General features: G+C 43.6%; 1 protein-coding gene across 1 annotated transcript in view; it reads right to left on the bottom strand.

The window, feature by feature from the left end:
* Nucleotides 1–5,298: 5,298 nt before the first annotated feature.
* The window catches only part of csmd2 (CUB and Sushi multiple domains 2), a gene marked incomplete at its 5' end in the record, with an annotated part of 223,670 nt that continues 215,199 nt past the window's right edge, over nt 5,299–13,769 (bottom strand). Inside the window, 9 exons of the mRNA XM_071515056.1 lie at nt 5,299–5,458; nt 5,809–5,926; nt 8,612–8,699; nt 9,461–9,573; nt 10,127–10,288; nt 10,672–10,737; nt 12,123–12,302; nt 12,534–12,645; nt 13,669–13,742. Coding sequence (XP_071371157.1) covers nt 5,299–5,458; nt 5,809–5,926; nt 8,612–8,699; nt 9,461–9,573; nt 10,127–10,288; nt 10,672–10,737; nt 12,123–12,302; nt 12,534–12,645; nt 13,669–13,742 — 1,073 coding nt within the window. The remainder of the gene's footprint in view (nt 5,459–5,808; nt 5,927–8,611; nt 8,700–9,460; nt 9,574–10,126; nt 10,289–10,671; nt 10,738–12,122; nt 12,303–12,533; nt 12,646–13,668; nt 13,743–13,769) is intronic.

A 13,769-nucleotide genomic window follows, 5' to 3' on the forward strand; every position in this document is an offset into this window, starting at 1 on the left:
AGCCGGGAAGTAGCCAGCTGCTATCAGAAAGACTCTCTCTTCCGACTCTTACAGGCTGACTCAGTCCAGAATTCACTGATCTACATTTTCATTTTACTGTATTTGACTTTCTTTGAGAACTTTCTGGACCAACCCAGATGGGTTAAAAGGAAAAAACTTTCTATAGATGGAGCGCCTATTAAGTGAAACTCCCATCTCTGCAAAATTACCAGCATGAATTTTAGAGAATGTCTCGTTCCCTATTAAAAACTTGTCTAACTAGTGAAACTAATAACTTAAAACTTATACTTAATTGTCTAATTACATTTAATTCTAATTTGATCCAGGTGAATTCGGATCATTTTATTTGGTTGAAAGGTACCTTTTGCAAACTTGCAAAGGCGTGCACAACACAGATGCTCAGCCAAACACGTAGCCAAGCACAGGAATTCCAAGACATTAATCCTCGCACAACAAAATACAGAACTAATGAGCACATCGCTTGTTTAGGGAGAGAAAAAGAGCTGGGGGTAAAAAAAATTATGGATGGTTACTTTGAGATGATCCTAACAAGCTCTCTGTTTGCCTGTAGGATCAAAATGACAATGCAAACAGCTCCCACTTTCTTCTATAGGTTTCCTCTGTGTGTGTGTGTGTGTGTGTGTGTGTGTGTGTCTTGGAGTGTGTGGATTTGCAGCCAGAAAGGGGCACAAAGACTGGACTCAAAACTATAAAAATGAACATTAGTTTGAAATTCATCGATTCTAAATGTTAAAAAGCTCTTGTGAGCTCCAAGGAGCCCCTAAAAAAATCCCCCAATGATCAATAAATAAATAAAATATCAAGATGTCTGATGATGTTTTTTCGAATTCCTGAAAACAAAAATGGAGAGCCACTTGTGCTGGTTCCTCATATTAATATCAGGGGGTTGTACCAAGGCACTACAATCAACTCAAAGTGCTTGTTGGGAGTCTGGAGGAGGTAATAACTGTGGAACAGGTACGAGTCTGGCCCTTTTAAATCTACTTCTGAATTCTAAACCACTGAGCCCTTGTTGGTAAGAATGATCACAGTTCTGCGGGCTTATGCTCCAGTATCAAGTTTAAATATAGTCTATTAAAAGATAATCAGCGCCTTCTTGGTAGTGGCTAATCAAATTTGTTCGTAAAATACTCAATGTGGCTTCATAAAGTTACTGACAATCATGTGTTGAATGTTGCCATAGTAGGAATGGATAGAGAGCAGAAATGTGCCAGAGAGAAACTAAGTGGAATTTGATGGCGCTATCCACTGTGCTAAAATATTTGGGGTAATTCAAAAATAAAATTATAGGAAATGTATAATACAACAGGCGCATACGATTATGCGAGTTGAATACCAATGGCTCCGAGATAATGTGAGTGCAACTGCTCCTCTCCCCATGAAATCTCTGGGGTAATTCAATCGTTGCCTTTTCCATCAATTCACGGCCGGAGCAGGCAAGGGGCGATATTCTATCCGCGCTGTCGAGATAAGCTAGAGCTTTAAAAGTAATAAAATTGTAAAAGCAATTACCAAGCCACAGCGAAACTGATTGAAGGAACAATACAGTGATTGGTTTCAAAGGCCTGGATTTCTGAGGGAAATTATGTAGGTGATTTTAAAGTCTTCATTGAAAAACAGATGTTGGCATGGAGGTTGATTTTGACTGTGAAAGCTGCTTTACTGCGTTTCTGTCTCAAATGTATAATCTAATGTACCACAACATATCCATTTACGTCTCATTTTCTCCTCATTTCTAGCAACGTTATACCCGAAAAGGAAGAGAGAGACGGATGTCAAACAATGCATGTGATAAATCAAATGAGTACGGATGCATTAGATCAAGCATAGCCTAATTGAGAATCTGTCCTCTCGGTGATAATGGTAAGATGAATTCATACTATAATTCGATATGGGTTTGACATTGAAGCAAGGCAAAAATGACAGCAAATTGCATGTAATGACTCAATTTGCTGCGGTGAAACTCAAGCACCATTCACCCCATTCAGCATCCACAGGATACACAGCACATGTATGGGGCAATTCAGTGGGAATAGCTGGGAGCAGGGGGCATTAAAAACCAGCAACTGCAGGTTCCTTGTACGGGAAACTTCCACGCCACTCCTCATATACACACGGACGCACATTATAAGGGTCACGACGCATTAATGTTTTAAATCCTCTGCACGTCTCACGATTCTGTTACCCACACTGCAGACGTGTAATTCACCAGCTGAAGTACAGGCTGAAACTCCTGCCATTATCATTGTATCAGAGCCCCATTCTGGTGTCAGTTCCCTCCTGTGTCACTGAATGTGAACCCAGTGTTTTCTGTATAATACCTCCCCAGCTGCCACTCTTTCCCAAAATGTTATCCACATCCATTCAGAGAGTAAAATTTTGGGGGAGTGTAGCATTAGAAGCGTAAACACCGTTTTCCTATCATCTGCTTAATCATTTCCAACTGAAGCGCATGGGAGTAATTGCTACGCCAGCGACTCCCCTGCTGTCACGGCTCTGAGGGAGCCTTCTGCAACATTTTTGTGACGAGCCGAGGCAAAACAAAGCAACGCTACTCTATTCAAAGGGATGGAGCTGTCAGAAGTTAACTCGGAGGAGAAGAAGACGCGGCGTGACGTAAATGTAAATCCAGCGGGAACCACTCTGTGCCTTAGTTGCATCCGCACTTTGCATTCAAGAGCCTTCGCTTGAAGATCTCGTGTTGGGGCCACGACCACACTTTGATCTTTGTTTTCCTAAGGCCGAGATTAGGGAGCACATACTGCATCTTGGTCTCAGAGTAAATACATACCATCCCCGAGCCATAGGACCATGTGAAGGTGAGCCCAGGCTTAGAAAGAAAGGAAGTCAAAGGCTAAGAATTCGATATCTGACTCGACGTCTTCCCTAAGAGAATGCGTCACTTGCTGCTCTGTATCTTGGTGTGCCAGCTTCGATCCGATGTTTGAAATGGAAAAAAAACAAAAAACACAAAGAAAGTAAGATGTGGTCCCAAGGCTTTTGTGTATCCATGGAAACATATCACAGTTGTAGTCTCTCTACCTTGATCCGGCCCGTGTCTTTTTTCTCCTCAAACATCTCAGAGCAACAGAGGCATGAAGGTAGTCGCCGACGCTCGTGTCATTTGCACAGAACGGAGCGAATCCGAGAGTCCTGTCTCTTCCTCAGCATGTCCGTTTAAGTGCATCACTTTGAGAGGCGGCTAGGATTTGTCTAGCCGCGCTGTCTTTTTCAGTGTGAGTCTTGAGTCTCTCCCAGACACAAAAATGTCAAGTGATTGCACATGAATCACTGCAACGAAAGAGAAAGAGGGCTGAACCTGGAACGGTGTTAGAGACTGGCGCTACCTTCGGTGTTTGGGTTTTTCTCAGTGGTTTTCTACGCTGTCACTACTTGTTCTGGGTAGACATGGATTTGATTTATCGGTGTCCAGAGCATCCTTGTGGCCGTAATACTTCTATGCCATATCTTTAGCATTTCTAAAAATGCTTCCTGCAGTGGAAGATGAAATGTCAGCATACTCTAAACTATGTCTGGTTGAATCTTTGGGGGCTTAGTGATAACAGAAAGAGATAGACAGGAGATGCTTTGGGGCAGATTGCTGATACAGCCACAACAAATGTGTGCAGGAAACACACACGCACGCACGCACACACACACACACGCTACACAGATTCTCTCTACAGCCTCAGTAAGTGCTTCTTTCAGCAGCCCTAGCTACCTTTTAACCCCTGCTCCGGACACAGCTGCCTTAGCAAGCAGAATTTCATCCCTGCTTTAAAAAAAGGACAGAGTCAAGCTCAAAAAGTAATAATGATAGAATCCTTGTCTCCAAAGTGGCCTTCAAAACTCACTGAACTTTTAATTCATCCTCAGCCGGAGACTTGTGGCCTCCAATGGAACTTTTCAACAGCCTCAAGAGCAGACGGTCAAGGGAAAACTGGGTGCCCAATTACTCATCTGGTATCCAAAGAAAGCAAGCAGTGTATAAAAAAAAAACAAGCCAATGGAAAACAGAGAGAAGAAAGAATCCAAAAGGTCCAGACTGTCTCTCTCTGACTCACACAGGTCCACACAGGGCTGTCTGCCATACAGTTCACGTGCACAGAGATCTCTGTTAGCTACAGGCCAATTTCTTTGCTCAAAGTTGACCGTAAAATTCCCTTTGGGTTTAGGCGGAGGACAGTGAGAATAGTCATCACAGCGTTGCTTGCAGTATTGCTCCCGCCAGCTGCAGTTTCAGGTGGAAGCTATTCCTCAAAATATGGGAAATGATAAAGAAACCATGTAAAGTTGCAAAAAAAAGCTGTTGTCGTCATTGTTGGCATTTGTCGTTATCGTGTTGTCTTGACATGGTTTCTTTTTGTTTGTCTTCTCTCCTGCGGGAAAGAGCCTTTGCCACTGGAGGAGATGTCTCTTGAATGTATTTCAGCGGGTAAAATAATCTTCCTCTTTCCCTCTGCCCAGGGAACTATGGATGTCCTCTGTTGGCAGGCAGGCAAAGATCGGGCGGCCTTCTCTTCCCCTAGCTGAATCGAAGATGAATGCGGGGATGTCAGGGGTGGAGGGTGTAGGTGAGGAGAAAAGACAAGACATTGTTGGAGAAGGGCAAGGAAAAGAGACGTAATTGAAAGAAAATATGTGAAGAAGAGTAGGTGAAGGCAAAGATGGCCAAAATAAAAAAGAAAGGTGAGCAGAAATAGAAAGAATGTGTGGTGATAACAAGAGGAAAAACACAAAGCACAAACAGAAGAAATCCTGTATGAGCATTATCGGAGCATAGCCATTTTCAACAGTGCTTCACTAACATTTCAAAACTACAAAATACAATATCTTGGACTTTTCCAATAGAGCGTAAACAGACCAAATGAGATGCATTAATATGAGAGAGACAGATCAAAGGAAATGCAGCTAAAGAAATCCAATCACAAATGACTTTTGGCAGAGGTGGAGTTTTCTACCCTTTAGAAAATCCTTGAGGGACGGTGTAAAATGTTTAGCTAGAAATTGGATTCTGAGAATCTGTGTCTTGTTGCTTCAGCAGTTCTGGTGCTTTGGCTGAATGTGTGTCTGTCTATCTCAGGGGTAACAGCAAGGTGATGAAGACAGTAATACACTTTTCAAGGCTACTTCTTAGCAAATTGTGCACAGCTAAAATGAGCCTCTCAATTTTCTCAACTACTTTCAGAGAAGTGTGAAACAAAGGACACCTGAAGCTGAAACGGTCCATGCTGATGGTTGGTGGTGTTTGATTCTCACCTCCGGAGGAAGCAGTCGCTATACCGCTGTACACACTGTGCTGACCGTGAACTCTGTCTCATTGGCCATGATGTCGGTGGGTTGGATGTTGCGGTCATACATGGGGTTCTCGAACGTAGCCCGCCCGTTGGTGTTCTCATGGCCCACGTAGCCATTGAAGGGGACTTTGGGTCTTCTTCTGAAATTAATACAAGTCCACCCATAATAAATAATTAAACATAATACTTAAACTTCACATGAGTGATTTTTTTATATTAAGGTTAATATATGCCACGCAGTTTGAAGAAATCCATACAAGGTTAATGTATTATATACAATAAAAGCTAATTATTTACAGTGAAATCAAGCAAAATTGAAAGTAAGACTATTTTGCAGAGGTGAATTAAGCAGTATGCCCTAGACTGAAAAATGCTTTCAATGGAATCAAAGAGATTTCTTGCAACACCAGATTCTAAGTAATCCAAGTCTGTCATAATGTTGCTTGCAGATGATGCAGTAGTGTGTAATATAGCGATGGTGGGGCTTTACCGGTGTTTGTAGAGGTACAGTGCGAAGCCTGCAATGATCATGGCTATAAAAGGCACTAGGATGGCTGCTGCCACTGAACTGCTGTAGCCTGGGTTGTCTCTGCCGGGGTCTAAACTCTCTGTAGGGAAAAAAAAGAGAGATTTAATTCAACATTCATTCAGTACTGTATGACTTCATTGGCAGGCAAAGGGGGGAATTAAATAATGGCACAATCAAAAGGAGGAAAATTATCCTATCTACCATCCGCCAAGAATTCATGACACAAGTTTTAGCTTGAGTTTCAGATTGAGCAAAAGAATAAAAAAAGAGAGAAAGAAAAGGAATTAATGTGGCAGAAGAGGAGGGGAGTCAGGAGTGCTCCATTTATGCATAATAGACTGAGCAGACAAGTAATGTTATGTTATTTATTTTTATGCTTTATTTTAATTTTTTTTCCCCCTGGGAACATCAAATTCCATTATCCTAACAATGACTTTTAATTATTGACATCAAAGGCCGACAGCTATTAAGTCATTTCAGATTCACTTTCCAATTTATGGAGGTCTGTGTCTGCACCGGCAACAACGGGAGAGTGACGGCCCACCTGTTCGCCACAGAATGCCAAGAAAGCTCCAATAAAGGCCGAGCGACAAACAAGAAGGAATTCAATTAGTGGGCCAATCAACCCCCTGCCGGATGAGCGCGAGCACGCAGCACATGCACAGGCGCACATCCACACACACACACATGTCCACACACCACCACCAAAAATGTCCACAAATTGAGTAGGATTATTTCCAAGACTTCCAAACACCCATACACACGTGGATGCCCTGGCACCAGCCCCAGTCCTCTGTATTAATAAAGAACTGTTTGCTCAATCTGTGTGCTGGGGCAGAGTGATGGGGGGGGGGGTTGTGCACCTGCTGCTGAGCCAGCCTCCTCATTACAGCAGAGTTTCACATGCACTAACTTTCTATGCACACACACTCGCACTACGTTCACACCGCAGACCTTTATGCTCAGTTCCGAATTTGCTGCTCAACTCTTTTTTCTCTTTTTTCAATTCTTTTTTTTCTTTTTGGACCTAGGCTTCTCCTGCTTTCTATGCAGGCTAGTCTTCCAGCTGACATTGAAGGGGCTCCAATACGCTAAATTATTGGGCAAGTTGTAGACGGCGCGGGCAAGAGAGAAAAATGGCAAAGCCCTTGCATTATCTGCTCTACTTGCAAGCATACAGTTCCAGGACAGAAGTCTCAGGTGAATAATGCAAGATTCACTTATTGTCATGCTAACACTGACAAAGTCTGATTTGAGAATTTAAATACGAGCCTAATGTAAGCCGCATGCCTTGGAATCCAATTTTGTAGCACATACCCATGTGGCCCATATTGGAATTTAAAAATGTGACTCCACGCAGCTTTTTGCTGGTTTACACAGATTATAAAACATCAGATCTGTGTCACGTGAGGGGGGGGGGGGGGGGGGTGGAATCAGGAATCAGACTCGGACACTTCTGACATTTCGTTCCCACTGCAGCTGTGAACGTAGCCACAGACACATCTCACATAAACATAACTCTGTCTTTTCCCTCTCCCTCCACCTAAAACACCCCCGTCTGCACACACTAAGCCACAGGGACTTATCAGTGAGATGCTAAGGCTGTCAAAGCTAAAAGAAAAATGACATTTTTTAATTAACCACCACTGATGGCCAGTGGAGAGTTTAGTGCTGGGATAGCACACGGGTACACATTTAATTTAATGTATATCAGATTACTCTGCAATCTCATGCGTTTACTCGGGGATGAGATTAAGTCCAACTTTTGTGGGTTTCATAGACCAACTTGAAATTGAAGACATGACACACGATGCAAGACAAGATGTTTTAAATCCAATGTATTTATGTGATTCCATCCTGTCTGATAGCACAATTGGGGGTTTTTTCTTTCACTTTTTTGACTTTTAATCTCTCTCTGGCTTCATCTTTCATTCTCTCTCCCACATGTGCCCTCTCTCTTTTTCTTGCTCTCTCTCCAAATAGCTTCCTCAGTTCAGACAGATGAGTGGGGAGTATTTTCAGTTGCGGGGGCAGAACTATCAAACCAATGAAAAAATAAAAAGACACACACACACACACACACACAGGGAATGATTGTAAGACTGCGGCAGCCATCCAGAGCCGTGGAGTCGGGATGTAAGGATTTGTTGGCTGCAGACTGCAAACTGTAACAAACTCGCAGCCAGGAGGATCACTTGGATGGGATTTCTAGGTCACATGCTTCAAGAAAAATATACGGATGGCTTTGTGGAGGAAATGCTCTACACCTGTAGGAGCATGGCAGAAAAAGATGCCAAAGTACCAAAGGATGACAAGGGAGAAAGGAAGGATGATATTTACTGTATCAGACAATGAGATGTGGGGTTACTGGATATGGCAACGCCTCCACAGGCATCGACACACTACCCACAAACCCCCCAAGAAAAGCTTTTGTGCAGTAGTGTGTTGAGTGCATGCGTGTCACTCTCTGTCTATCATGTGTGTGAGCTTTGTCCGTTGGTGTATTGTCGTCTAAGTTGCTTTTCCTGAATTCTCAGCCATATTTTCCAGGAGTGTTTCGCAATTGTAACAAAGAAATCGCAAATCCTACATGGAAAAAATTGCACGCTGTGCAAGCAGATGTGGCTAAGCTTTACGGATGCAACACAAATCTTTTTCCTCTGACATCTGGGATAGAAATCCAGGCAGGAAAAAACACACAGACATACGTTCACCCCCAGTTTGGTCACGGTGGATTTTATAACCAATTGGACAGCTCACTCACCCAGTCTCTGGAGACCAAACTGGCCGAAGCCTTTTCCTCGGACGAATCCCTGGTACACAAAGGAGTTGGATGAAGAGATGTAGGACACCTAGAGAGAGGGGAATGGAAGGGACAGATACACTTTGTGTGTCACGTCTGGGCTTTACAAAGGGGCGTATCATCAAAGTGTCAGAAGCCAGCGTACACCGAAAATGAAATATCATGTCACAGGGGCTGAGAGGCGCTCTTATGGCTGACATTTAATATGACACTCGACGTTTTTCTGCTCAGAGGCACAAACAAACACGCTCAACCATGCGCGCACGCGCAAACACATTACACAAGAGGAACTTTCGACTGTGCACAAGACACGTTTGCTCGTAAACACCTCTGTGCCGTGTATCTTGTGAAACATGCACGTAAAAATACACAACCAGACGCACACACACACCGTGACCTGCTTTTTTAATTATATCTGGAGTGTGCTGCATTAGAGGTGCCTGAGGTGGGGGGATAATATGGGAGAGGGGAGAGGAGGGACCCTGTCGAGTCCTGATTACCAAGCAATGATTTAACTGACATTTTAATTAAAGAGAAAACTCTCTGTGGGCCCTACATCTCCCCAGTGTGACAGGGTTAGTGTGCATGTGTGCTCGTGCATATTTGTGAGTTTCCCTCTCGTTCACATGTGGATACTATGCCTGACTTTACTTGGCAGTACAGTTCCCATGGTGGTATCTGGTGTGCATGTTTTTATATGTGCGTGTATGTGCGGCACAATGTGGGAGTGTGTGGGAGTGCGAGTGTGTGTGTTGCATCATGTCAAACAGAGAGGTGCTGCGTTGAACGTGACCCTGGACTTGCACTTACGTGTCCGTCGAGAGCCCAGTTGTCTATCTTGAACTTGTTCACAAAGATCTCCACGGGGCCTCTGATCTGGTGGACCTGCAGCAGCAGTTGGGCTTCCTCCCTCTTATATGTACCTACACAAACAAAGGGCACACAGGGTCATTTTGATACTGTGATATAGCCATCGGCATGCATTTTTACAGCATGTTGTACTTCATACCAGTACGTGTCTCTTCATGTGTTAGAAGATACTAGATAAAATAACATCTAGAATCTGAAATAATATGTTAAAAGATAGTATGCTATACCAATGCTTCTTTATTATTGCAATAATGTATAGTTCTTTCTGAATACGAGAATAGGATTGTGGAAATTGTGTAAAAAATTGCAGCTAAAGTGTGCAGGTTCAACAGGAGCAGAGCTGCATCCACAAAAATAGTCTAAAAGTACAAAACACACTCATGCATTCACATTTGATGAGGCAAATTCACATAAGTACATAAATGGATGGGCGCCACACTCTCTCTAATTATGCTTTAATGGCGCCCATCCACTTTGTACTTCTACACAATAGTTTATACCACACTGTGATGGCGTTTGATACTGTGAATTTTCCTCATCAAATGTGAATGCATGAGTGTGTTTTGAGGGCCTTGACTGTGACTGCAGTGGTCTTGGTGTACCGACCAGCCAGTTTGAGCTCCACCCCGCTGTGGTCGATGAGCGTCCCGTTGACCCGGTTGCTGAAGGGCTCAAAGGCGTTGATGCTGAGCATGGCTGGCTGCTTCTTCCCAAGGTACTCATAGGACCCCCGCCACAGAGAGTTCTTAGCAAACACACCGCCTGGGACTGAGAGAGGGAAAAGGATTCAAGACAATGAACTAAAGACATGCATGTTTTTTGTCAGGGACAACAGGACAGTGGTTGTCAAACATTTTCATATCAACAACCAGAAAATAGACACTTTTTAGGCCACGGACCCCTACTTGATAGATTTTGGTAGGCTTTCGTTGTTGATTAAGCATTGAATTGTAACTGCCTACACTGTATGTGGGGGAAATAACAGTGATAGTCATTCTTCTAATTGAGATACTTTCTAGTGAATTAAATTATAGTGAAATTAAACTATTCCTCATTTTGCTGGGGAACACCTGGAACCACTAAAGGACACTGAGAACTACTGACACATGAGAAAACAAACAGTTGAGAATCTTAAGAAGGACCTGTGTTACCTGGCAGTTTGGGGGGCGGCTCCTGCACTGTCCCCACTGGGCTCTTGCCACTCGGGCGGTTATCAGCTGGAGAGCATAACAAAACAGAAAATAATTCAGTGAAAATATGGTTTACAGGCTCACCCTGGAATAAAGGCATAGTAATTATATGCCTCAGGAGTAAAAAAAAAAGAAACATTTTCTTCCTTTGAACCCAACAACATCAAGGGAGCTGCGGGAGGAGGAAGTCATCATCAGCACTTCCTGTCTCCCTCTTATACAAATAAGCCCGGAGCGGGGTTTGCCTGCGACAGGGCCTGACTCATGTTGACAAACAGCAGCCTGGGCATCCCTGCAGGGCTAAGGCTAAATCAGAGACAGAGTTTCCCGGCTCTAAGGGAGGCACTCTAATAATGCCTTACTGCCCATACGAGACCACGCAAATATGCCACAGTAGTAAACATACGCCCACGCAAACAAACAGAGAGATGAGGGCTTTTCACACATGACCACAGGAGGAAAAGCATATTGATGGTAATTTATGAGTAGGTGCATCGGCTGGCATACAGTACACAGACGCGTGCACACATGAACAAACGCACACAAACACACACACAATGCCCGAGCCCTGTGCTTTATTAGCTGCCAGTCCTTTGAGCTGCCCTTCCGTCACTGCGCCCACAGGTGCTGTTAATATCCTGTATATCTGTGCTGAGGCCAGCTTCCTTTCCTGCCTTCACTCTTAATGGCAGGGCCTTAAAAATACCTGTCACCCTCTATATTTCAGCAACAGCTCAGCTTGGAATCCATCACACAGATATCCCCCCTAGTGCAGCCTTCTCTTTAAGCCATTAGCATTCATCTACCCTAGATAATTGTGTGTCGATGACTCTATTTTTCCTATATGTATTTAGGCCAATGCCTGGGGGTGTCTTAATGGCAGTCTATTTGTCTGCTAGACCTTGTTAACACTGCCTCACCATTTATAAGAGGTGCTTCTGCTAACCTAATCAATGGGATGCATTGGCCTAATCAGGTTTTTGCACCCTTGTTAATGTTTCATTGTGTGTTTGCGTGTGTGTACGTGTGTCTGTGCGTGTGTGTCCATGTGGTGTAATTGTGTGATGGATGGGCCGTCCTACCCTGGCGTGTGTCTGAGAATAAGCAAGTGTTAACAGAGCCATTCATCAACATTAGCCGAATCCCACATTTCCCAACATTAGCCACCACTGACTCTCGCAGCAACGATACAAAAACCCAGTGGTTCGAATAAACAGCGCTAATGCAAATTGCATATAATAATATGAGGAAGTGTTTAGAATATGCATATGCCTGCCTGGAAACGTGGGTGGGCATCTGTACTCACTTGCATAGTCTTATGAGGTTTGGTGAATGTGTGTGTCTGTGTGTGTGTGTCGGTATTTTGGCTTTCTTCCTCTACATTCTCTCTATGAATCCAACTATGTCTGTACCTGCACAGAGAGGCGGCTTCCCGGTCCAGCTTCCGTCGGACCTGCAGGTCCTGTGCTCTGATCCCCCGGCCAGGTAGAAGCCAGGCTGGCACGTATAGATCAGGGTGTAGCCCAGGGACGGCAGCTCGATCGCACTCACATCAGACTGGGCTGGCAGCTCCGGCTGGCTGCAGTGGTGGGCTGGGTAGATGGATGTATAAAGAAAGCGAGAGAGTGAGGGGAAAAAAAAGGAACAGAGGAGAAAGAAAGATGTTGAAGAAAGAGCCAAGGTGGAGATGGGAGTTCAAGGGAGAGTGTGTGCAGGAGAACAGCATGTAGGCGTCAGTTTTGATATTAGCACAAAACTTTGCTCAAGGTTTCAAACATGGTTATATACAGTACATACACAATATGTAGGGACTGTGTACTTACCAATGCACTCAGGTTGGAAACCGCTCCAGGTGAGGTTGGGCAGACAGGTGCGGGAAATGGAGCCCTGAAGCAGATAGCCCTTTCTACAGCTGAAGAACACGGTGCTGCTGATCTGGAAGAGGACACACATAGATGTTTGTCTTTGACTTGGGGATGTGGATAGGCAAACATGCACACATGAATGCCAGCAAACAGACTTGTGGACACCCTTGCATGCAAAACTGTAGAAGTGTGATCATGAGTTTGTCAAAAAAATAGTCATTATATTACTTATTACTCTCTGGGTGCAGTAATTTGTTGCACTACATGTTATATTGCTATTTAGTTGCACCTCCAACACTGGTGACTGCACCCTCTTTTACCTTAAGAAATCAGGATAACTCAATTGCTGCGACTGTGTGCTTCTGTGTGAAAGGTCAGGGGAATGAAGTGGCATTGATGTCCAATGTTCTTGTCTTCTTTTTGCTCGATAATGGGAATACCGCCACCCATTGAAGATAAACTTTGCTGTCATTTCTTATCTAGGCTAGCTCAGTGTATGTGCACATCAACGGAGAGGACACCAACTACTGTAATTCTGATGAAAACAAATTGGTAGGATGGGGATGGGATGTTGTTTTTGGATAATTCAACTTCAATCTGATATTTAGAGAGGGTGACAATAAAAGTAACAACATATTTTTTCAATTAGTATCACTGAAATTGAAATAGTAATTTGTTACTCTACTTATTACTGGGAAAAGTAATACAATTACTGTAACGCAATACTGATTAAAGCATTACCACCCAACACAGGTGATGAATCCCTAAACCCTCACGCCAATCATAAAATGTATCCTTGGATCCTCATGTTGGAGGATTTTCTTCATCCCTGTTTGTCCTTGTGAGGACAGAAGAATAAGATAACAATTGCATACACAACCTAACCTAAGGCTAATCTTCCCATGAAGTTGGTGAGAAGTGAGAAGAATAGCCTAACAAATTAGCACAGGTGAAGGACGATGCACAGGGATTTTACGTTTTCTTTTTTTCAGTTCTACCACGTAAGAAATTGGTGCACTGAAAGGCTATGAACAGATTTATTTTCAATACAAAAATGTATCTACTATATAGTCTGTGACCAATGTATTCTTACCTGGTAGCCTTGACTGTTGTTCTGATTTCCAAAGAGAGGGGTGCCGGGGTCTCCACAGGTAGTGTGACTAGGATCTGAAGCATACACACACACACAATAAT

The sequence above is a fragment of the Centroberyx affinis genome, unplaced genomic scaffold (assembly GCF_046629955.1).
Source record: "Centroberyx affinis isolate AG114_WGS23_722 - 3 ecotype Tasmania unplaced genomic scaffold, CSIRO-AGI_Caff_v1 ptg000299l_1, whole genome shotgun sequence".
Taxonomy (NCBI): domain Eukaryota; kingdom Metazoa; phylum Chordata; class Actinopteri; order Beryciformes; family Berycidae; genus Centroberyx; species Centroberyx affinis.